Source organism: Euleptes europaea, chromosome 15 (assembly GCF_029931775.1).
Source record: "Euleptes europaea isolate rEulEur1 chromosome 15, rEulEur1.hap1, whole genome shotgun sequence".
Classification (NCBI taxonomy): Eukaryota; Metazoa; Chordata; class Lepidosauria; order Squamata; family Sphaerodactylidae; genus Euleptes; species Euleptes europaea.
In genome coordinates, this window is record NC_079326.1 from 53,626,973 (window position 1) to 53,652,632 (window position 25,660).

Here is a 25,660-nt window from a genome sequence, read left to right on the forward strand (position 1 = left end):
GGTACTTTTCTTTCCCACACGGATAAAAAATGGTTATTTGAAATACTGCAGGTGACTTTCATTTCAACCCAGTTTGTAGCTTGATATTCCCTCGATTTCACAATAAACGGTGTAGCTGTAGACAAGACAAGATACATTTGTGGCCAAATATATTTTCTTCTTCTCAAGGAGATTGAGGGCCTTGTGCTTTCTGTTCTCAATATCAGCCTCCAAAGAAAATTAATGAGTAGATTACCTACAGGTAGTGCTGAAAATGTTCTTTTGTACTGTTAGTGTTCTGAGAGATGCCGGAAAAGCAAGCCCCGGGGGGGGGGGGGATATATCCACTCCAAGAATGAGTTAAGCGTTGCAAACTGTGAGTGAGGAAGCTCAGTTTTACAGCATGAAAAGCTACAGCGATCCTACTGGATGCAACTAAGAATCCCTCGCATCCTTAGTCTTAAAAGAAAAGGATAACCAGACCAGAACAATATATTTGCTTTGGTGGCATAGCAACTGTTTGGCTGACTTTCCCAATTTGATACTTTCAGCATATCAAACGCTAGAAAAACGGAGAAAAGAGAAGACAAAGATATGAGGTCAAAAGCGATGACGGACGAGTGATTTATTTCCCATGAAAGCAAGTAACTACTCTAATTCTTGGTGAACATTTGGACTTAGCACGGTAAGAGTTTGTGTTATAATATTTATTGTACAACTGCTATGCTGCAGTAGACTTGGAAATTGTGATAATGGGTGCAGGAGGCGGAGTTCCTCAACTGATTATTGCAAGATTTGATGAATCCCTTAACTGACAAAATAGCGGATCACCCTGATTTGTCTTAGTAACTGACCAATGAATATTTGAACTTCCTCCTTTGAAAAGCAATATATTAAGGTGTGTGTCGAGGGTTTCCAGGTCTCTGTTCGTCACCGGCAGGAGGTTTTTAGGGTGGAGCCTGAGGAGGTTTTTGGGATGGAGCTATTACAACTGACCTCCAGCCGATAGAGATCAGTTCCCTGGAGAAAATGGCCAGCTTGGCAATTGGACTCTGTGGCATCAAAGTCCCTCCCCTCCCCAAACCCCACCTTCCTCAGGCTCTGCCCCAAAAACCTCCCGCCGGTGGTGAAGAGGGGCTTGGCAACCCTATTGCCCTGGCCAACAAAAGCTCTGTTTGGGAACAGGTTTTTGCCCTATTTATAGGGTGAGCGGCTAGATTGAAAGAAAAATCTAGGCTTGGAAGGGAGGCTGTGAATGGGCTGTCAGGTATCCCACCTGATTGCTCGGCTGGGGAGTGAAAGATAGTCCCGGGCTCTGGGAATAGCTCCAAATGAGGTCAGATGGGGAAGGCTAGGGGTATGAAGAAAATGCTTAGAGGCAATCTCGGTTAGCTCAGCGAAATAGGATTTTCCGCGGTCCATTCAAGCTGTCCAAATTACATTATTGGGACCGTCTGACGTTCTCAGCTAAGCTTCTTTTCTTGTCCAAATGCTAATGGGTTGGTCACTGGAGAGGCCTTGAGCGATAGCCCAGATACAGGGTGAAATTTGACTTCTTTCTGGAACTGTTTTCCTCATTAAGTGGGATGAAATTAGTCACGGTCCTGCTGCTCCGCTGGTTGATCTGAGTCATTTGTTGTGCTGATGGCTAGAAACGTATTTGTTTGGCCTGCTGATGTTTTCTGGTTTTATGGGGCTGGTTTTATGGGGCTGGGGGATAGAAAGGTGACCTAAAATGGACTCTGTCAACAGCGGTGGATTTCACCTGGCTTGTTTTCACCTGGCTGTCTTCTCTCAACTCTCTGCTTCTCACGTCCCTTCGCTTATTTAGATAGAAAACATCCTAGTTACCTAAAGCGAATCAATCAGCATGCCAAAACACTCCCCCCCCACAAAAGGAAGGGAAAGGTTCTGATGGGCAAATTGCCCTATATGTTAAAATAATGCAAAAATAGTGGTATGTTTTATTATTTGCAGGATCACAAATAGGTCACTGCCCTTCCATGCCTTCTGCCATTTTAGAAAGTCTCTATACAAAAACACCGGCCACTGTACATCGATGTCTTTGTGGAGTCTTGGTCCCAGAGGATCTTACCACATTGCATTTTGTTTTGCCCTTTATATACAGAGCCCAGAAATAAATTCCTTGCTGAGATTTTATATACAGAGCCCAGAAATAAATTCCTTGCTGAGATTTTCAAGAGTATAAATTCTTCATATAAGAATGGCCATGCTGACTCTGACCAAGGCCCATCAAGTCAAGAAGTCTGAGTGACCTTGGGCTGGTCACAGTTCTCTGGGAACCAGGGCCGGATTTAGGTTTGATGAAGCCCTAAGCTATTGAAGGTAATGGGGCCCTTTATATGTCTAGCTGTCCTTTGTCAACAACAAATTGTCGCTGTTTTTTGTGTTGAATATATACTATATTGTAATTTATGGACCTTGCTCTGACCTGGATGGCCCAGGCTAGCCTGATCTCGTCAGATCTCAGAAGCTAAGCAGGGTCAGCCCTGGTTAGTATTTGGATGGGAGACCACCAAGGAATACCAGGGTTGCTGTGCAGAGGAAGGCACTGGCAAACCACCTCTGTTAGTCACTTGCCTTGAAAACCCCAAAAGGGGTCGACATAAGTCAGCTGCAACTTGAAGGCACTTCACACACACACACAATTTATGGACCTAATAGGTATCTAAAGCCATTTGCACATAACAAAATATGTATTTTATCAAAGTAATTGTTGAGCTGAAATACAATTAAGATAACCAGTGATATTTTAGGGAGCAAACCAGTGATATTTTAGGGAGCAGGCTAGCAGGCAGGGCCCATTACTTACATCGTAGGAGCCTACACAACACAAAACACTGTTGCTGTATGTAGGTTTTATTTTATTTGTTTTTTATCTTATATTTTGGAAATGTACATCCAGTTTTTTTCCTTTAAATTTTTTTGGGGCCCCCAGAGAGTGGGGCCCTAAGCTATAGCTTGTTTAGCTTATACGTAAATCCAGCACTACTGGGAACTCTCTCAGCCCCACCTACCTGAGGAGGTGTCTGTTGTGGGGAGAGGAAGGGCAGACAATAGTAAGCTGGTTTGAGACTCCTTAAAAGCGGAGAAAATTTAGGTATAAAAACCAACTCTTCTTCTTCTTTTTCCATGTGACCATACAAGATTTTTTCTGAGCCTATGTATCTGGCTTATAAAAAAGCAATTGTCTTCCCTTATCAAGATGACCTACTCTATGCGCAACTGAAGATTCTAATCAGGTTGTGACTAATTTACGAATAAACATTTTTGATAGGAACATCCATCTGGGCCCCTCTTTTAAAAGTTTTACCTCCAGTCTCCTGTTTGCCTTCTACTTACGATCTTAACCAGTCGGACAGAGATAAAAAGTTTTGGGGATGCTGCAGATCGGACTGGCAATTTTAACTTTTAATGGGCTGTGCTGTGAGAAAAATCTGCTTCTACAGCTCCAAATTGTACATGTTTTTTTTTTCATGTAAAGAAAACATCAGTTTAAGATCCTAACTCAACCTTGTTATAGCCATAAATGTCTACTGCTCGTTTTCCCCCCTTCTTTTTGATCATTTCTGTTTTGCTGCCTTCTTCCTTGTACAAGTTCTGGAGGTTAAAGCCAGGCTCGAATGCACATAGTGCCTGATTCAAGCTCTAGCTTCTTTTATGTCGTACCCTTTGTTGACAAGATATTTTGATATTTGAGCATCCTGAATCATTACTTTTATTTTTGTGTTTGTGGCTGGTTGGTGTTAACACTTTCCCCCCTCTAATAAGCCAAATCTAAAAGTTTATAGACTAGAGAGAAAGCATACTGGTATTCTGGGTTTTGGAAGAGAAATTGTCAATGATGCAGTCTCAGTAATGCAGGACCCTGGCAGAAGTTCTTTATATCATAGAATCATAGCATCATAGAGTTGGAGGGGACACCAGGGTAATCTAGTCCAACCCCCTGCACAATGCAGGAAATTCCAAACTACCCACCACACCCCCAGTGACCCCCTACTCCTTGCCCAGAAGATGGCCAAGGTCATAGAATCAGCATTCTACTGTGAACTGTTCTGAGCTGTATTTTTCAGCTGGCTCTACATCATATCAATTTTATTAAAAAGTTAATGTCTAGGTTTCAGTCACGTGCACTGGTGTCATTAAGAACACAGCATGCTGGAATCACAGAGTTGGAAGGGACCACCACGGTCATCTAGTTCAACTCCTGCACAATATAGGATAATTCACAACTACCCCATACACCCACAGTGACCTCTACTTTATACCCAGAATGTGGCAACAAAAACCCTCCAAGATCCCTGGCCAATCTGTCCTGGAGGGAAATTGCTTCCTGACCCCTACGTGGCAATCAGAGTTTCCCTGGGCATGTAAGAAAGGGCCATGAGAGCCAAACACTGCCGCAACCCTTCCTGCCCTCCCTCTCATGATCTGCCTAAGTTCACAGAATCAGCATTGCTGACAGATGGCCATCTAGCCTCTGCTTAAAAACCTCCACAGAAAGAGAGCCCACCACTTCTCAAGGAAGCCTGTTCCACTGAAGAACCGTTCCCACTGTCAGGAAGTTTTTCCTAATGTTTAGCTGAAAACACTTTTAATTTAATTTCAACCCATTGATTCTGGTCCGACCTTCTGAGGGAACAGAAAACAACTCTACACCATTCTCTATATGACAGCCCTTCAAGTACTTGAAGAGTCTGTTGTTAGGTATTTTCGTAGGGTAGCCGTGTTGGTCTGCAGTAGAACAGCTAGATTCAAGTCCAGTAGCACCTTCGAGACCAAGCAGGTTTTTGGGATATGAATTTTTGAGAGCCAATGCCCTCTTCATCCAATACCATCAGATCTGATGAAGGGAGCTTTGAATCAGGGAAACATGCCTATTGTATGAGGTGTTGTGGAAACCAGGCAGGATGCTGCCGCCGCAGTCATCTTGTTTGTGGGCTTCCTAGAGGCCCCTGGTTGGCCACTCTGTGAACAGACTGATGGACTTGATGGACCTTGGTCTGATCCAGCATGGGCATTCTTATGTTCTTATACCCTGAAAATCTGCTTGGTCTTGAAGATGCTACTGGACTTGAATCTAGCTATTGTTGTATATGTTGCCAAAAAAATCATTCTGTAAATTATCTGGAAGAGGGAACTCCTTAATAGATTCCCTGTTTGATTTAGTTGAGGTGGCCTCAGGTTTAGTTTTAAGGGACCCCCAGAATGATAGCTATGAGAGACTGTGGTATCCATCCTGAGGCACCTGCCAACCTGCATTAAGGGCTTTATGGCTGCCATGGCAACCACTGGATTATCTCAAGTGGTATGGATCCCAAAACAGGAGAAAGATCATACTCTGGGTTTACCTTTTTTCTGCTGAGGAGTTACCTGCGGGGGCAATTGAGAGGGGATTGAAGCGAGACCTTTGAAATTGGTTGTTACCTGATGAAAAACATGATTAGTTCTTACACTTCCCTCTTGCAAGGGTGGCAGTTCTGTTAGAATGCCTTCCACCAGAGGCTAATGGAACCAGTTGGTTTCTAGAATGCTCTGGGTGACTTTGAGGGTGTCAACCACACATGAAGCTACCTTATACTGAATCAGACCCTTGGTCCATCCAAGTCAGTATTGTCTACTCAGACCAGCAGCGGCTCTCCAGGGTCTCAGGTGGGGTCTTTCACATCACCTACCTGCCTAGTCCCTTTAACTTGAAATTCCAGGGATTGAACCTGGAACCTTCTGCATGTCAAGCAGAATCTCTACCACTGAGCCACAGCCCTGTGGAGACATCCTATAACCAGCTGCAAAAGGCTCTGGGCAGATTTGTTCCCTGGAGTCCTCACCATCTGTCTAGAAGGCGCCCATCCCCCTGTTACTAGAGAGACCTATGAGAAACGAAGAGCCCATTTACAGGCCTATGGGGCCACGGCGTTGATGGTGAAGAAAGTGTTCTTCTCTGCCACTATTCCATCAGGAGAATCTTGTTTGGCTACATTTTTTACAGTGGTTTGTGGTCTGTTAACACCTAGATTGGAGCTGCTAGAAAAGATATATGAATTGGTTGATCATTATCGTTTTTTCGCTGGGTTCTTTGCTGATAAAACCTCGCTCATCCATTCTAACTGCTATTCCAGGTTTAGTTCCCTTGCCAGAGGGATTAAAAACAGATCCTTGTCAGTACTGCTTGAGTAGCTTCCGATTGAGCACCTTGACCGAAACAGTCAGAGTTCTTGAGGTTGTGAAGATAGATCATTGCCCTTCTTGACGATTGCCAGGATAAGAATAGGGTCCCTCTAGCTGGAGTTATGAATACATCCATTGTGGAAGGCAGCATTGCTAAACGTTAGAAGGAGGCTGCAGTGAGAACTTTGTTGAAACATACACTGGCCGATTATAGACTGGTTTCCAGTGTACCATTTTGGGGCCAAGATAGTCGAGCAGGAGAAGGGGGGAGATCCTGCTAGCTTGTTAGCAGCACCTGCATACCACCCGGGCTGAGTTAGTTTCTCCTCCAATTACAGCAGGTATGGGCAGACCAATCCTCAAGGGGGCGGGATGCCCTTATGAGCCGGCAGAGCAATACTTTGGAGAGTATTCTTACAGTTCTGCGGAGAAGACTACCCCATCATGGATCTTACTTGAGCAAGAAAAACTTCCAGAAATGTTTTTCTCCTCACTAGAACGGGATGAGAAAAGAAAGAAGGAAACATTCTAAAGGAATTTTAATAAGAATGTATAATGTGCTTTCAGAGTACACAGAGCCTTTTGGTTGTAGATTACGATAATGCCGTGAAATAGGTTTGTGTAAGATGATTAGTCACAAATGCTTGTGTAGATTTTACTGATTGGCTAAGGATTTATTTAGTTATCTGCTTTTATTTTTAAAAGACTGAAGCCATACACTAGCTGCAGTCGCTTCTGAAATAGGGTTATTGGTACCAAAGAACAATGTTGTCATCCAAAGTGAGCTTAAACCATGGTGTGTTTAGAGGACATTCATAAATACAGAATGCAAGCAATCTGGAGTGTAAATGTAATGTTATAAATTAGATGGCTTTCTGTAAACTGTAATGGCCTGTGTAACAGATGCAAATAATGCAAGGAATCGACTTATCATATGTGTTTTGCAGTGCTGACAACATTCTTTTTATTTTTATTTTTTAATTTCAGAGTAGCTAAAATACCATTTTACATATAGTGAATAGCAAACTCTGCCAGCGTGGTGTAGTGGTTAAGAGTGGTGGTTTGGAGTGGCAGACTCTAATCTGGAGAACCAGGTTTGATTCCCCACCCCTCCACATGAAGACAGCTGGGTGACCTTGGACTAGTCACACTCTCTCAGCCTCACCTACCTCACAGGGTGTGGGGAGGCGAAGGGATGGTGATTGTAAGCCTGTTTGATTCTTTCTTAATTGGTAGAGAAAGTCAGCATATAAAAACCAACTCTTCTTCATTATCTGCATTAAAATGGTTTCCACAGCAATAGTCATTCTCCATTACTATGCACGTGTGTGAACATTGGGCAATGAAAGAAGGTGATGAAAGAAAGTTGATTCCTTTGAAATGTGGTATTGGAGGAGAGTTTGATGGATACTGTGAACCACCCAAAAAACCGATAAGTGGTTTGTCTCTGCATAGCAACTCTGGATTTCCTTGGTGGTCTCCCATCCAAATACTTTAAAATTTTGTTATATTGATATGCACACCCCTAGTGGCTAGCACCACATGTTACTAGTTTGCTCAGTGTGTGTTTGTTAAGTATCCTCAAGCCGCTTCCGACTCATGGCGACCCTATGAATCAATGTCCTCCAAAACATCCTAAATTTAACAAGGTCTTGCAAATTGAGGGCCATGGCTTCCTTTTCAGAGTCCATCCATCTCTTGTTGGGTCTTCTTCTTTTCCTGTTGCCTTCTCCTTGCATGAATGTCTTTTCCAGTGACTCTTGTTTTCCCATAAAGTGACCAAGGTATAAAATCCTCAGTGTAGTCATTTTAATTTCTAAGGAAAGTTCAGACTTGATTTGATCTATAACCCACTGATTTAGGTTTTTTTTGGCAGTACATAGTATCCATAACACTCTCCTCCAACACTACATTTCAAAGGAATCAACTTTCTTCCTATCAGTTTTCTTCATTGTCCAGCTTTCACACCCATACATAGTAATAGAGAATACGATGGCATGAATTTCTTTATAGAGTCAATCCATCCCTTGTTGGGTCTTCCTCTTTTCCTGCTGCCTTCAGCTTTTCCTAGTATGATTGTCTTTTCCAGTGACTCTTGTCTTCTCATAATGTGACCAAAGTACGACAACCTCAGTTGAGTCATTTTAGCTTCTAGGGTCAGTTCAGGCTTGATGTGATCTAGAACCCACTGATTTGTGTGTGTTTTTTGGCAGTCCAGGGTATCCAGAACACTCTCCTCCAACACCACATTTCAAAGGAATCTACTTTCTTCCTATCAGCTTTCTCCCTTGTCCAGCTTTCGCACCCATACATAGTAATAGGGAATACGATGGCATGAATTAACTTGCTCAGAAGGGAAAGCATATTTCAACTTTCCAGGTAACGGCCCCAACATTTAGGAGTTCGTTGGGTTTTTCTAAGCTATCAGTGATATTTCTTGGTGTTTCATCTGTGATTTTTCTGAAGGTGGAGTAATTAATCTTCACAGACAAACTGATTGAGCCCCAAGATTCTCGAGCAGGTTGCTAGTGGTGAAAAGCAGCTAGGGATTTTCTGGCTCAGTGGACGGAGCGATTGCTTTGTGAGGAAGGGGAATCAGTCGCTTCTGCAGCAGCTGACAGTGGTCAACTCAGGTGAAGGCATAATTGGGAGCAATTCCAGCTCTGTAGCTAATCCCATCCTGCGACCTTGGTGGGCGGGCGGGCATTTGGCACGCGGAGGCAGGTCCTTTGTGTGTTTATAACGTTGTAGGAGGAAAGGGCTTTTATGTCTGGATGGAGTGGGACCGATGCCCAGTTTGTAGCTGTCATTAGCTGCCTCAATGCCTCTGGGGTTTGGCTGCTGCCTTTCATCCTGGTCTCGTAAAGAGGGAAGGAAGGAAAGACAGACAATGAGCCCTGCTCAGTTATCCCGCATTCCCCATCTGGTACTGACTGTGAGGGGGGCTGTGAGTGTAGACCGGCCACCCAGGGACTCCTCGCTGAAATAAACTGAAGACGTCCCACCAGGACAACAGCCCCAAATTTACAGCCCCTGTTGGGTCCTGAAATGTAATTGGCCTTCCTGATTTGTATTTGTTGATAATGCTGTTTGTAGACCCCATGATGTTCTTTTGAGGAGTTTTAAATGAACTCAGTCAAAGGGGAAATCTACAAGTAAAAGAAGTAATGAGAGGGAGGGCATCTTGGCCATCTTCTGGTCACTAGGGGTGTGGAGGGGGGATGTAGTTGTGAATTTCCTGCATTGTACAGGGGGTTGGACTTGATGGCCCTGCTGGTCCCTTCCAACTCTATGATTCTATGATTCTAATTAACATTTAAAATGCTGTATTTTTTCAATGCTGTTGGATGTTGTGATGACCATCTACCATGCTTCTAGATCTCCTTAGGTTCAAATATTCTCTATTTCTTGAAAATGCAAGGAGGGCAGTTCCGGAAAATACTTGAAGCACGTCTATTAACAAACCACAATGATCTCTGAGGGTTGGTTTTCTTGTTTTAATTTCTTCCTAATCCCCACTGTGGTGGTTTAACTTGAACCGTGACTCACCAGGGCTTCCAGTCTTCAAACTGTTTGCTAATGCTCAACCCCAGGAGGACGTGGTGGAAGAGGGGAAAAGAGAGCTCAGTTAAGCATATGCAGAATGCATCTAGCATCTAGATGAAAGGCAGATTAAAGAGCATGTGTCAATTCACCTCCCAGTCTCCCTCAGACTGCTGAAATTTATTCTTGCATGTCAATTTTCCATCACATTTAGATTACTATCTGTTAGCATTTTGCACTCTCTTTAGCATTTACTTAATACATGCTGTTCATTTATAATTTCATTTACAAACTTATGACAATATTTATATTCCCGGTGTCCCTGAGGAAGATTGTAATTGCAACTCATGGACAGTTTACTTACAGCTCCCGCTTTTGTGGTTTTAAGTTTTCTCCCATTCCAACTCCTCATTAGCATGTGCTAGAGGAGCAGAGTCTATGTCAGAAGTCCCTTCAGAAATGATGTGTAGGATTTGCACATATCTGCCCTGCTTCTACTGGATAAGTTCCAGTCGACATGGCTAAAGATGGTCCTCAATAAAATGGCCTGCCTGGGCCTTTCTCCACCTACCCTGTTAGCCATGGGTGTAGATCAAGCATCAAATTTCTTGAAGCAAAGGGTGGAAGACATTGAACGCCAGACAGACCTTGGAAAATCACCATTTTTCCTAGCGCCTGATAAATTTAGATACTTGGTCTCACCTGCAGCTTATTTTTATCATCTTGAGTCTATTAATTATAGGAAGGTCTTTACCCTTGCCAGATGCCAGGCCCTACCATCAGCTGTTCTAGAAGGGAAATATAAGAAGATCCCTAGATCAGAGAGGTTTTGTCCGTGTGGGACAGGGGACATTGAAACCATCAAACATGCACTGATATGTTGCCCATTCTACCACAAAGTCAGATCAAAGCTTATTTCACCCCCACTTGGTAAATTCCCTGATGAGTCAGTTGAGCTTTTGGCGAAGAACCTCCTATTAGGAAAAGACCCTCCGCTTACGCTCCAAACTGCCAAGTTCTGCCCTGTTGCTATTAAAAAACGCAGAGCTTTATTAGAGAATGATTGTTAGAATATTTTACAATTTTATCAATTTTAATGTGATAATTTTAACCAGGGGTTGCTTTTATTGACCTTACACCTTTTTATGTACGGGCAGTCTGTGATTCTGCGGTGCAAAATGTGTGTTGAAATTTTGATGTTTTGGCATGTGATTGGTCAGTCGACTGCATTAATAAACTTGAAACTTGACGTATGACAATATTTATATTCTCAGTGTCCCTGAGGAAGATTGCAATTGCAACTCATGGACAGTTTACTTACAAAATATTGTCGAAGGCTTTCACGGTCAGAGTTCATTGGTTCTTGTAGGTTATCCGGGCTGGGTAACCGTGGTCTTGGAATTTTCTTTCCTGACGTTTCGCCAGCAACACCCTCATTAGCACATTATCTTGATACTTACAGGACAATTATTAGCACATTACTTTTGCAGGACAGTACTCAGCTCAAACCCAACCTCTTTCTGATTATATGTTACTCTTCCTACACACTTGACACTGAGAGACACTGTCCTTCAGTGTTACTACTCTGAAGATGCCTGCCACAGTTGCTGGCGAAATGTCAGGAAAGAAAATTCCAAGACCACGGTCACACAGCCCGGGTAACCTACAAGAACCAGTTTACTTACAGCTCCTGCTTTTTGTGATTTTAAGTTTTCTCCCATTCCACATCCACATTAGCATCTGTAAGAGGAGCATAGTCTATGTCAGAAGGGAGAAAGCATTTCCAGTGCAAAGGGGTTCTTTCTTTCCATAGGCCCAGATACAAATGTAAGATCCTGGTGGCAGAAGTATTTTCAGCCTTATCCGTAGCAACCAGAAGCTGAAGGCCAGTTCAGGTATGTGGTTGCTTAGGTGATAAAATCACCCCGACCCCTGAAAGAAGCCCCTTTCAAAATACCTCCTACTGGTATCTATTTGCAAAACAACTGCAAATCTGAACTTTTCTCTCCTAAGAAAGGATCTGAAATGAAAGAGGCACGGGGCAGTTTTCTCCCGCTGCCTCTGGTTTCTTGAATACGGTTCGGTTCGCAGTGTCGTAATCTCGGTGAGCCTGCGTTTATCTGCGTCGACACCTTGAGCTACCCTGCAAGAGGTTCCCTCTGGGAATGGTCGGCCTCTTTGCTACTGCTTCTTTCTTGCTTTCCTGCTTTTTATTTTATTTTTTAAAGGCCTCAGAAGCTTTCTGGGAACCTTTCCTTAAAAATTTAATAAAGGATACCTCATGTAGAACCTGTCGCAGTTCGCACCAGAGCAAAGCCAAGCCTACGTGCAGAGATTTGAAATCATCCGATTACCCCCTGGCAATGCCTTTCCTGCTGCATAGTGGGTAGAAAATTAATGTGTGTCAGAGAATTTTCCTTCCAGGAAGGCGGTGAGCCTGGACATCTTCTACAGTTACAGTGAACACCACAGTGGGATCCTGCATAAAATGTATAAGTCAGATAGGAGAATCTCAGTGGAAGAAAGGCAGGCGCCTCTCTGAGAACACTGATGTGCCCAACCCACCTATCAAATCGGGGGGAAACCAAAACTGTAGATAAAGTGTCCCTAACGTGGTGCCTGTTGCCAACCTCCAGGTACTAGCTGGAGATCTCCCGCTATTACAACTGATCTCCAGCTGATCGAGATCTATGCAAATCTATGTACAAAGAATCAACCCTTTACCTCTTAAGTGCTAAGTTTCAAGAAGTTCAGTGATAGGGTTGCCAGGTCCGTCTTCGCCACCGACAGGAGGTTTATGGGGCGGAGCCTGAGGGCAGGGTTAGGGAGGGGAGGGACTTCAATGCCATAGAGAGCCAGCGTGGTGTAGTGGTTTGGAGCAGTGGAGTCTGACCCGGAGAACCGGGTTTGATTCCCCACTCCTCCACATGAGTGGCGGAAGCTAATCTGGTGAACTGGATTTGTTTCCCCACTCATCCACACGAAGCCAGCTGGGTGACATTGGGCAAGTCATTCTCTTTCAGCCCCACCTCACAGGGTGTCTGTTGTGGGGAGGGGAAGGGAAGGTGATTGTAAGCCGGTTTGATTCTCCCTTAAGTGGCAGAGAAAGTTGGCATATAAAAACCAACTCTTCTTCTTCTTCATGGAGTCCAATTGCCAAAGTGGCTGTTTTCTCCAGGGGAACTGATCTCTGTCAGCTGGAGATCAGTTGTAATAGCAGGAGGTCTCCAGTTAGTACCTGGAGGTTGGCACCGCTGTACACAACTCAGCTAATTCTTCAGATAATCGCTCCTTAGGGCTGCTGCTGTCCTAGCCCTCCAAAGGCCTCTTTCTGGACCATTCCACGTGCTTGGCAGCCCTAGGCCAGATGCTTGCTTAGAAGAAGTGTGCTGCTTACCAACTTGGTACTGGCGCCATGCCCAGCAGGCCTCTGGAATGTTTTAACCCTCGTCCCCCTCCTCTGGGCTGCGCCGCAGTCCCTAAATCCGATAATACTCTGGAGGCAGCAGCGTTAGATAATTGCCGAAGGATTTCTTGCGTACCGATACAAGGAATTAAAAATGCTAATAATCCTAACAGGGTACTGGGGCGGCACATCTTTCTTTCGATGCAAATTACCATAAATAATTTAATTAAGGAGCCTAGTCTCTCTAACCTTCTTGTTCAGCAGATCAGCTCTGTGAAGTAAGATCTCCCCTGCTAGCATTTAAGCCAGTCCCCCGCCCCCATGCTTGTCATGATCAGAAACCTTACCTTTTTAGCATGATTTAGAGCGAGAGGCCTTTCAATGCTCTCTGGGATGTGTTCAGCATGCAGTACCTTTTTGCTAAGTATTTCCTCAAGAATGACCAGTCTGTAGTTTCAGTGAGTAGCTGTATTGGTCTGCAGTAGGTTAGAGAAGAAGAAGAAGACAAGGAAGAAGAAGAGCTGGTTTGGATATGCCAACTTTCTCCACCACTTAAGGGAGAATCAAACCGGTTTACAATCACCTTCCCTTCCCCTCCCCACAAAGGACACCCTGTGAAGTAGATGGGGCTGAGAGAGCTCTAAGAGAACTGTGATTAGCCCAAGGTCACCCAGCTGGCTTCATGTGTAGGAGTGGGGAAACCAACATGGTTCACCAGACTAGCATCCACCGCTCATGTGGAGGAGTGGGGAATCAAACCTGATTCTTCAGATTAGAGTCCACCACTCCAAACCACTGCTCTTAACCACTACACTACACTGACCAGTATAGGGTTGCCAGCTCTGGGTTGGGAAATACCTGGAGTTTTTGGCAGTGAAGCCTGAGGTGGGCAGGGTTTGGAGAAGGTTGGTGACCCTATTCCCCACTCCTACAGATAAAGCCAGCTTGGTGACCTTGGGCTAGTCACAGCTCTTAGAGCTCTCTCAGTCCCACCTACCTCACAGGGTGTCTGTTTTGGGGAGAGGAAGGGAATATGATTGTAAGCCGGATTGATAGCCTCTGCCGGTCTGAGTAGACAATACTGACTTGGCTGGACCAAGGGTCTTATTCAGTATAAGGCAGCTTCATTTGTTCATGTGATTCTTCTTTAAGTGGTAGAGAAATCAGCATATAAAAACCCTCCTCCTCCTCTTCTTCTTTTCATCATCATCATCTTCTTCATCATCATCTTCATCATCATCATCATCATCATGTGTAGGAGTGGAGAAAACAACCCAGTTCTCCAAATTAGAGTCTGACACTAATGTGGAGAAGCTGGGAATCAAACCCAGTCTTCCAGATATAAGTCCATCGCTCTTAACTACTACATCATGCTGGCTCTCATGAGCACGAACAGGATTTTAAAAAAATACAAAATTAGAGGATGAGAGTAGTTTTTGGTAAAGCAAACAGAAGGTTCAAAATAATAGCTGTGATTCTGAGACCCTGTGCATTTGAACAACATTTCAGTCGCTGTAAATTTTGGCAGGCAAGTGATGTCTGTATAGGAAAAATTACTCTGCATGCATATACATAGAGCACTCTTTTCTATCCAACCTCTAGGCCATTGATGTCTTGCTGAATGCATATGGAATCTGTAAGGCATGAAATTGTTTTCCCAGGGCGGATCTGGAGCGAATCTTAATAATGAGAAATTATTTCAGTTACACCCATTTTCCCCTCAGTTGAGTGGCTTCTTTTCTTTTCTTTTTTAAACAAAAAAATAGTTTTGTTGTGACATTCATCTGCCTTTGTATGGGAAGTTCGGTCTTGTATCTCAGCTGTCTTCTGTCTGGATAATTAGCTGCCAAAAACTAAATAGGCAGCACAACTCCTAAAGAAAGGTTTACTCAAAGGCTTCTGAGCTTGGCGTGTCACTTAAGGAACATCCCAAAGAAGAGATTAATGGAATTTTTGCGAGAGGATGGAAAGTTAATTCTGAATGTTTAGAAGAGTACGCAGCTCGGGATGAGTCAGTTACTGGGAAGGATATTTGCTAAACACATGTTGTTAATCAATGCAGGCTGCGAAGTTCTTTCATTATGAAGTATTTGTGGATTGATTCCATATTTTGTTGCCTTTGTTACAATAATAATTAATTCCATCTCTATGTATTCTAATGTAAGCGCTTAGAAACAAAAAATGTTTACTGCTGAGGCCAATCTAATATGAAGCGATATGAGTGAAGGAGCAGAAAACTGGTGTAACTTTTAGCATTGCACTCAAAGTGGATTCTACTTTGGGGGTGGACGAGATGATCCTGGTGGTCCCTTCCAACTCTATGATTTCACTGCCATTTTTCACATTCCCCACCCCGGGTCTTCACATCTCTAGTTGCAGCTTCCTTCTCCACACTGAACCAAGGAAATGTGTATATGTCTGGTTCTTTTGGTAAAGTCATAGATGGTTCCAGCTAGCGGTCCCCAGTGTGGTGCCTGCTGGCACCTGCCAAGTGTTTTTAGAAAGTGGGTGGGGCCAGGGGGGACTTTTTCCCAGCTGGGCTTCTGATTGGTCATTGAAGATCTGATGGGCGGTGCTTCATCAACAGCTGCCACCACACCACAAGGGCCTTCACTGCATTACTGTGAGTGTATGCAAGAAAATATTTTAATCAGTATCTTTGTTTCAAAAAACATCCTGTTAAACAGAACTTCTGCCTTAAATGCTGGACATTTACTGTTATACTTAAGCATAACCTCATAAGAACATAAGAAAGGCCCTGCTGGATCAGACCAAGGTCCATCAAGTCCAGCAATCTGTTCACACAGTGGCCAACCAGGTGCCTCTAGGAAGCCCACAAACAAGACGACTGCAGCAGCATCCTGCCTGTGACCCATAGCACCTAATATAATAGGCATGCTCCTCTGATACTGTGGAGAATAGGTATGCATCATGACTAGTTTTCATAAGAACATAAGAAAAGCCCTGCTGGATCAGACAAAGGTCCATCAAGTCTGGCAGTCTGTTCACACAGTGGCCAACCAGGTGCCTCTAGGAAGCCCCCAAGCAAGGCGACTGCAGCAGCACCGTCCTGCCTGTGTTCCACAGCACCTAATATATTCAGCATGCTCCTCTGATGCTGGAGAGAATAGGGATGCATCATGACTAGTATCCATTTTGACTAGTATCCATGGATACCCCTCTCCTCCATGAACATGTCCACTCCCCTCTTAAAGCCTTTCAAGTTGGCAGCTGTCACCACATCCTGGGGCAGGGAGTTTCACAATTTAACTCACTCCCCAACACGTTATGGTTGTGCCCCCCCCCCCCGCACAACCCTGTGTCAGAATCATAAAGGTGCCTGTAGACTAGTGTTGCCAGCTCCGGGTTGGGAAATTCCTTAAGATTTTTTGGGGCGGAGCCTGAGGAGGGCAGGGTTTGGGGAGGGGAGGGACTTCAGTGCCATAGAGTCCAATGGCCAAAGCGGCCATTTTCTCCAGGTGAACTGATCTTTTTCAGCTGGTATCAGTTGTAATAGCGGGAGATCTCCGGCCTCCCACTTGGATGTTGGCAACCTGATCCCTGGCTTAAGCCCATTTAATTGATGTTTCTCTCTTCCCTTGTCACTGCAAGAAATCCGTGTTTTCATAATTGTGAACCAGCTGTACTTTTCTTGAAATGCATAAAACGTTTTCCGCTTACTTTTAATGAACTTACAGTAGGACTGCGGTCAGCAGATCTTACAGTCCTTTTGCCAGCTGGGATATTACATTCCTCAGAGAAGTTTAATCTTAGACCTTGTGTAAACTATTAAGCTGAGGGATTTCAGTTCTGTGCTTCTGATGTGGTACCCAGGTTTTCACAAATGTTGCACATCACTGCCAAAGTCTTTCAAAGACACTGGGGGGTTCAAATTAAACAAAACATGTAACTGTTTTCTGGAATAATAAACTTTATATGCATAGTAAATAAAGCCACTGATACCAATGTGAAATTCGGCACTGGATTCCTTGGCTTAGTTGAACTGGTAAAATGTACTGTGTGTGTGTGTGTGTGTGTGTGTGTGTGTGTGTGTGTGTTAAGTGCCGTCAAGTCACTTGCAACTCATGGCGACCCTATGAATCAGTGTCCTTCAAAACGGCCAATCTTTAACAGCCCTGCTCAGGTCTTGCCAACTGAGGGCTGTGGCTTCCTTTATAGAGTCAATCCATCTCTTGTTGGGTCTTCCTCTTTTCCTGCTGCCTTCAGCTTTTCCTAGCATGGTTGTCTTTTCCAGGGACTCTTGTCTTCTCATGATGTGACCAAAGTATGACAGCCTCAGTTTAGTCATTTTAGCTTCTAGGGTCAGTTCAGTCCTGTTTTGATCTAGAACCCACTGATTTGTCTTTTCGGCGGTCCAGGGTATCCGTAACACTCTCCTCCAACACCACATTTCAAAGGAATCTACTTTCTTCCTATCAGCTTTCTTCATTGTCCAGCTTTCACACCCATATGTAGTAATCGGGAATACGATGGCATGAATTAACTTAATCATAGTTGCCAGTGACATATCCTTACACTTAAGAATTTTTTCTAGCTCCTTCATGACTGCCCTTCCCAGTGTCAGTCTCTTTCTGATTTCTTGGCTACAGTCTCTGTTTTGGTTGATGATGGAGCTAAGGAATAGAAAGTCTTGAACAATTTCAATTTCCTCATTGTCAACCTTAAAGCTGAGTAATTCTCCTGTAGTCATTACCTTTGTCTTCTTGATGTTCAGCTGTAGTCCTGCTTTGACACTTTCTCTTTTAACTTTCAGCAGTAGTTGTTTCAAGTCTTCAGTATGTCCTACTGATTTTAATGTTATTTATGTATTGTATGATATTGCATTTTAATTGATGTAAGCCTCTCTGAGCCTGACCTTGGTTGGGAAAGGGCGGGTTAAAAATCTAATAAACTAAACTAAACATACAGGATGGTAGCTCATGTCTAACAGCACAAATATCAAATATGTGTATTTCCCGTTCTTTTTAATAATTGCTTTATAAAAGTACACTTTCTATTACCTTATCTGAAAGATCTTTCAAATGCTTTTGATAACTGCAGAATTTGGTTCTCAAGCCCTCGGCCTGATCTTACGGATGTTTACTTAAAACCTACGTAATTCAATATGTTATTCTCAAATAACTATGGTTCACATCACCGTATGGGGTTGGTTTGTTTTTGCTGTTTTGAGAATGCAGACTTGATTAACTTTTAAAACATAAAACACTTCTGTCGAGGTTAATTGGATTTTAAAAAAAAATGTCATGTAGCATTAATAGCTGAGCCTTCATGCCATTTGCAAAGTCAGCGTGCTTTTTAACTGTCCTTATGTGTATTTTCCCCCCAGATTAAATTGCACACACATTGGGAGATTTCTCATCATGAACCGCGCTTTTAGCAGGAAGAAAGGTAAGCGCCGTTTGACTTGCTTTGTACTGGATCTGCAAAAAAGGGGAAGGGGAATCAAGAAAGTGACGAAGAGGCGTGCCTCTATGTGTTGCCGGGTGGCAACTTGGTTCCTAAAAAGTTGCCATACCCCAGGTGTTTCAAGGGTGGGTTCAGGGGGATTGGGAGACATTCTGCGTGGAAGAAGAACTCTGTCAAAAGCACCCTTTTGAAACAAGAGAACCTCTAGCTATTTTCTCAGAAGGAGATATTTGTCGTAAACCATCTGCCAGTGGCTTTTATTAATAAACTATCCATCTGGCATCAATTTGAGCTTTGCCTCTATTATCCTTGTCTGTTATATTGGAAAAGCGGGCATCTTTTATGAATAAAAGTCCTTATATTAGTACTGCAGACAAATTGTATCTGATCTGGCAAAAGGATTATTTTTAAAATGAGACCTACGTTATCAAGAGACTTCAGTTTAGAGTGGAATTTGGAGTGTCTGTGCTGAACCCCAGATTCTGTTTCCTTTATTTATAATGACCAGATGGCTTCCAGAAAGAGCGGAGTCTTCCTTTCTTTTTACCGCTGTGAATTCTGTCCATTGCTCTCACTGAAGTACTTCTTAACGGTGTCACGTGCTGCATTCTGATTGCGTGCATTGAAGTTAGGTGTTTGTTGAAACGTGTTCTGTAGACTCCTGAATCATGTTTAACCCTGCCAAAAAAAACAACTACCCCTAACAGAACCAAATCAAATCAAATTTATTAATACAGTCAACTGACCAAGCATATCCCAATACATCAAAATTTCCAGATTCAATAGTTTTGCACTGCAGAATCACAGACTGCCCGTACAAATTAAGGTGTAAGATCAATAAAAACAACCCCTGATTAAAATTATCACCTTAAAATTGATAAAATTGTAAAATATTTTAACGATCATTCTCTAATAAAGTTCTGCATATTTTAATAGCAACAGTGCAGAACTTGGCAGCTTGGAGCGTAAGCTGAGGATCTTCTCCTAATAGGAGCTTCTTTGCCAAAAGCTCAACTGACTTTTCAGGGAATTTACCAAGCAAGGGGGAAATAAGCTTTGATCTAACTTCGCAGTAGAATGGGCAACTTATCAGTACATGTTCGATGGTTTTAATGTCCCCTGTCCCACACGGACAAAACCTCTCTGATCTAGGGATCTTCTTATATTTCCCTTCTAGAACAGCTGGTGGTAGGGCCTGGCATCTGGCACCCTAAGCATAATGATATCTTTACATATCTATTGATATGATTGCTTGTAGACTTTGCTGAGTTTGAAATTATAGTGTTTTGTTTCCAGAGCCAGGCGGTGTGCCTTTAATGTAAGATTAAAATCTCTTTTCCCAGTACCAGACAGCCAAAGAAAGTCTTTTGCATTGGCTGTGGTTAGATACCTTCAAAAGTACTTGAATGAAACTGGTGGATAGTAAGGTGGAATACTTGGGTCTCTCTCTTACCATAATTCAAGTAAGGGTCATCATGAAACGCGCAGAGAGGTGAAGGGGAGGCGATTTCAGTTTGATAAAATTAGTACCGAACTTCGTGCTCTGTGTGTTTGTTCTACTCTGGCTCTTGGAATATCCTCTCCTCTTCGCCTTTCCTTATATCTAAAACACTTTATCATCCCGAGCAGCTGCCGTGCATTCATGTTGGGCAAATTGAATGCTCTACCTACAGCAGAATTGAATAAGCGCCATAGGGTAATTCCATTCTCTGATCGCTTATGTAGCTGTTCTACTGGTAAGATTGAGACTATTGGCCATGTACTATTATTTTGTATGCATTGGGCCTCACTTAGAGAATTGTGGATTATTCTGAAAAAGTACCAACTTGCTCCTGAACCAAAGGCAGTCTCCTTGCTGTTAGCTGATATTTGCCAGGGAACTACGAGGTCAGTATCTAAATTTCTGTTTGCATTAATATCTTTAAAGCGTTCTCATGCTCTGAATTAAGAAACAATGCCAGCTTTTACTATTATGTTTTATGTTCATGTTTTATATGTTTTTAGTGTGATTTATTAACACCGTGTAACTAATTTTCATGCTATTTGCACGGCTCAAGATCTAAGGTCGAAGGTGCTTTGTTAATAAAAATAAAGTGTTTTCATTTCCTTTAAAGAACAAGGACCAAAGAAGTGCCATCTTCCTTCAGAAGTGTATCTTTGTATAGTGGTGACATTCAGAGTGCAGTCCTTATGTTGTCCATATGGCAAAGATATCTGCTGTAGTCATGGAAATGGCACTCCTGACTCCTGTGACTACGCCGTGCCGAATCAGATTTTGGCCAAAGTACGGCTGCCTTTTTAACATTGTTGGTTCTATTAAAGCCCTTATGTGACTTTACCACTTTTGGATGGTGCACATGTTACGCTATGATTGAAGTGTATTATGATTGCATGGTAGCTGTACCTGAGGAGACAGAGTTGACTTAGGGTTGCCAGGTCCCTCTTTGCCACCAGCGAAGCCTAAGAGGGCAGGGTTTGGGGAGGGGAGGGACTTGAGTGCCATAGAGTCCAATTGCCAAAGCAGCCATTTTTCTCCAGGTGAACTGATTTCTATCAGCTGGAGATCAGTTGTAATAGCGGGAGATCTCCAGCTAGTACCTGGCAGTTGGCAACCCTAAGTTGACTGGGTTTGTGGAAAGAGTTTGTGTGTGAGAGAGAGGGGAAGAGAGTGGAGTGGGTGAAGAGTGAAATGCTGAGAGAGAAATCTGTGCTCTTTGGGGATGTTTAAGCCTAAGTGGCAAGTGAGAAAATAAGCCTGTGTGACTAGGTCTAGTCAAGAAAGTTTAGAGAAAGAAGAACTGTACCTGTCTGAAACCATTACGCTTATGACCCACACAGAAACCGCTACACTGTTTTACTTCTAAATAAACTCTATTTGTGTTATAAGGTCAAACAACTGTTTTATTTAGAGTAAAGGATCCCCCGTTACCTCAGGGCCGCCCCCTCACACTGACCGTTCTGTCATTCCACCAGCTATAACTAAGCCAGCGTGGTGTAGTGGTTAAGAGCAGTGGTTTGGAGAAGTGGACTCTGATCTGAAGAACCAGGTTTGATTCCCCACTCCCCCACAGGAGCGGCGAATGCTAATCTAGTCAACTGGATTTGTTTCCAGATATGTTGTCGGTAGGGCTGTCAATTCAGTTCGGTCCGAACTGAAAATCAACCGAATTTCCCCTGATTCGGTGATTTTCAGTTCGGACGGATCCGAACTCAAATCTGGCGGGCAACCGGGGGGGCCGAATTCAGCGAGTTCGGGAGTTCGCAAATAAATTCGGCCAATTCGGCCCCCCCCTTCAGGGGAGCCCGCTGAAAGGCGCGGGCTGCCCTTTAAACTGATCTGCGCCTCCCAGCTGGGAGGCTCAGATCAGTTTAAAGGGCAGCCCGCCTCCCTTCAGCGGGCTCCCCTGAAGGGAGGCGGGCTGTCATTTAAACTCATCTGTGCCTCCCGGCCGGGAGGCACAGATGAGTTTAAATGACAGCCCGCCCCCCTTCACGGGAGCCCGCTGAAGGGAGGCGGGCTGTCATTCAAACTCATCTGTGCCTCCCGGCCGGGAGGCACAGATGAGTTTAAATGACAGCCCGCCCCCCTTCACGGGAGCCCGCTGAAGGGAGGCGGGCTGTCATTCAAACTCATCTGTGCCTCCCGGCCGGGAGGCACAGATGAGTTTAAATAACAGCCCCCCCCTTCACGGGAGCCCGCTGAAGGGAGGCGGGCTGTCATTCAAACTCATCTGTGCCTCCCAGCCGGGAGGCGCAGATGAGTTTAAAGGGCAGCCCCCCCCTTCACGGGAGCCCGCTGAAGGGGGCGGGCTGCCCTTTAAACTGATCTGCGCCTCCCAGCTGGGAGGCGCAGATCAGTTTAAAGGGCCCCCGCGCGCCTTCAGGGAATCCCTGGAGGTGCGCTTCGGCCGAATTTTCCCCCGAACTCCGGATCCCCCCGAATTACCGGGGATCCGAAGCGGGGGAGTTCGGACTTCGGCACGTACCGACCCCACAAGGGTCAAATTCGGCCGAATCCGAACTGTACCGAATTTTTTTTTTGACAGCCCTAGTTGTCCTAGGCATATAAAAACCATCTCTTCTTCTTCTTTCTCTTCCTCTTCTTCTTTGGGTCCAACTAAGACTTCTAAGGCAAAAGCCGTAGGTGACTGTGAAAATAAGTAGGGAATGCTAAGGAAGGCAAGGAGGCAGCATAACACGCGTCACCTCAGAACGCTACAGAGAGGTGCCTTTACAGGCGTTACATATCAGGGGTCTCAGAAAAGAGGAAAAAAATGTTACATGACCCATTTTATGAAGTGCTAAGGATTGGATCCGGCTCCTCCTGGCAACAGAAGGGCACGCCTGCTTGCACAGGGGGATGCATTGTTTCTACAGATTTATTCTTCCCCACTGCAGCCAACCCATGCCATTCCTAATAGGAACCCTGACCTTTCAGAAACAGGTTTTGGGGTAGTACAGGGCCTGCAGGAAGATGGGGGAGTGGAAACCGTCTGTTCTGTGCTCATTGTTCTTTGGATCCAAGGCTGCACAAGCGCTTAAAACATTTTCCGGCTTCCTTTTTCTGCCTGTTGTTTCCGCAGTGAAAATTCAGAACAGCAACCAAATTGTGCAGGCGCATATGTTGCCTGATTCTCCACTAAACATTTGTATACTGCCGCAAACGACCCACGGATTTTGAAAAGATGTCAGGAAAGCACAGGAACAGATTGTGCGTGGCCGTATGGGTCCATGACAAAAGCCGCGGAGTCATTTTTATCGGGACTAGCCAAAATAGCACAAAACAAAGCGCAAACGTTTCGGTTCTCCAGAATTCTTCATTGAACACACATGAAGGGGCCCTCTACTGAATCAGACCCTTGGTCCGTCAAGGGTGGCATAGCCTCACTTTACTCAGTGGAGACATTTCCCCTATTTTATTTTTTAATTTTCGGTTTATTTTCTTGATGCCGGCTGGGAGGCTTCTGCAGAGGCGCCATGTTTGCGCCGCTCTTGGCATCTGCCTAACTGCCCTCCCTTTCAGGAATGAGCCAGGCCTCCTTAACCTACAGAATTAACTGCTACAGGACTGTGACTCTTCATATAAACACCTTTTAAGGATGATTACATTTTTTTTGTGTAAGTTAGTGGCTAACAGGCATGACAGTAACACTCACAATCCGATGCTCGGAGAGGGAGAGCAGCAATTATGTTGAGTTGTGGTTCCTGCTTTCTCTTTGCTTTGGTTGTGGCATCAACAGTGAGTTGAAATTCTATCAATTCGTCCTCGGTTATCAGCAGTAAAACTCAGCCATGTATTAAAAGTCCCGTCATCTGGTGCTGGGGCACGCTCTCCTCTGCTATACATGTAGTGAAGACAACCATAATCATAAGGAGAGTAATGTTCAGCACAGAGTCAGCAGTCTGAAAGAAGAGCTTGCTTTTCCAATGTCCAGAGGGAGTCTGGCCCTCTCAGAAGGCATTAATTGCTTCCTGGTGACTGTGTCTTGTCAGACGGATAAGATGGACATGAACATCAAACAAAATGCTTCTTGGTGGCATCTTGATGGACTAGGCGAGTAGGTGATGTGAAAGACCCCTGCCTGAGACCATGGAGAACAGCCGCTGGTCTGAGTAGACAATACTGACTTTGATGGACCAATGGTCTGATTCAGTATAAAGCAGCTTCATGTGTTCAAGAAGAAGCAGAGAAGAAGCTGTGGCTCAGTGGTAGAGCACCTGCTTGGCATGCAGAAGGTCCCAGATTCAATCCCCGGCATCTCCAGTTAAAGGGAATAGGCAAGTAGGTGATGTGAAAACCCCTGCCTGAGACCCTGGAGTGCTCTTCAGGGTCTCAGGCAGAGGTCTTTCACATCACCTACTTGCCTGAGACCCTGGAGAGCCGCTGCCGGTCTGAGCAGACAAAACTGACTTTGATGGACCAAGGATCTGATTCACTATAAGGGCCATAGCTCAGTGGTAGAGCATCTGCACACAGAAGGTCCAAGGTTCAATCCCTGGCATCTCCAGTTGAAGAGACTAGGCAAGTAGGTGATGGGAAAGACCTCTGCCTGAGACCCTGGAGAGCCACTGCTGGTCTGAAAAGACAATACTGACTTTGATGGACCAAGGGTCCGATTCAGTATAAGGCAGCTTCATGCGTTCATGGGTTCATGTGATGTATGAGCTGCTGCAGTGACCGAGAGTGAAAACTCTATAGAGTCCCGTGGAAAACCCCAGCTTTTGTGGAGAGCAACCTGCAAGCTAGAGCTCTAAATATAACCTACTGAAGTAATTGCCTGTTGAAATGATGACTTTTGAAAAGGCGATGTTCTGCTGACAGCCAAGTCACATCACAATTTCAGAAGGTAGGCATGTTGGTCTGCAGTAGAACAGCTAGATTTAACTTCAGTTGCACCTTAGAGACCAACAAGATTTTCTGGGTATAAGCTTTCAAGAGTCAAAGCTCCCTTCATCAGGTACCGTGATTCTTTGTGACAACAATCTGGGGAGCTGCAGGAAAACAAAAGTTTAACACTCAGAACTGAGGCATGACATAAGGATGTCTCAAGAGAAAGTTGCAGAACACAAGAGCAGTTGAACGGGCTGATAAGAAAATTGTCAATGTGGTGTAGCGGTTAGGAGTGGTGGACTCAGTGTGGTGTAGTTGTTAAGAGTGGTGGACTCTAATCTGGAGAACTGGTTTTGATTCCCTGCTCCTCCACATGAAGTCTGCTGAGTGACCTTGGGCTGGTCACAGTTCTCTGGGAACTCTTTCAGCCCCACCAACCTGAGAAGGTGTCTGTTGTGGGGAGAGGAAGGGAAGATGATTGAAAGCTGGTTTGGGACTCCTTAAAGGCAGAGAAAATTGGGGTATAGAAACCAACTCCTCCTGCTCCTCCTCCTCCTTCTCCTCCTTCTTCTTCTATATATAATATTTATTTGCAGTTTTAAGCCAGATAAAACACAAATAGTAATACAAACACTAAATTTACACTCCTAATCTAAAACAGCCAAGCACAGCTATTATGCAGCCACAAAGCTGTTTGCAAATCATTGGAGCTGTTTGCCAAACCAAACAAATATGGATGTCAGTTCACCCTGATCGCCACCATCAACCCGGGTATGTTCAACTGC

At 44.3% G+C, this 25,660-nt stretch overlaps 1 protein-coding gene across 5 annotated transcripts in view; it reads left to right on the forward strand.

The window, feature by feature from the left end:
* The first annotated feature begins 547 nt into the window (after window positions 1-547).
* Window positions 548-25,660, forward strand: part of GULP1 (GULP PTB domain containing engulfment adaptor 1) — a 223,697-nt gene continuing 198,584 nt past the window's right edge. For all 5 annotated transcript variants that reach the window (XM_056861479.1, XM_056861484.1, XM_056861481.1 and 2 more), the window contains exons 1-2: window positions 548-642; window positions 18,465-18,526. In XM_056861479.1, the coding sequence (XP_056717457.1) occupies window positions 18,499-18,526 (28 nt within the window). In that variant the 5' untranslated portion in view covers window positions 548-642; window positions 18,465-18,498. The remainder of the gene's footprint in view (window positions 643-18,464; window positions 18,527-25,660) is intronic.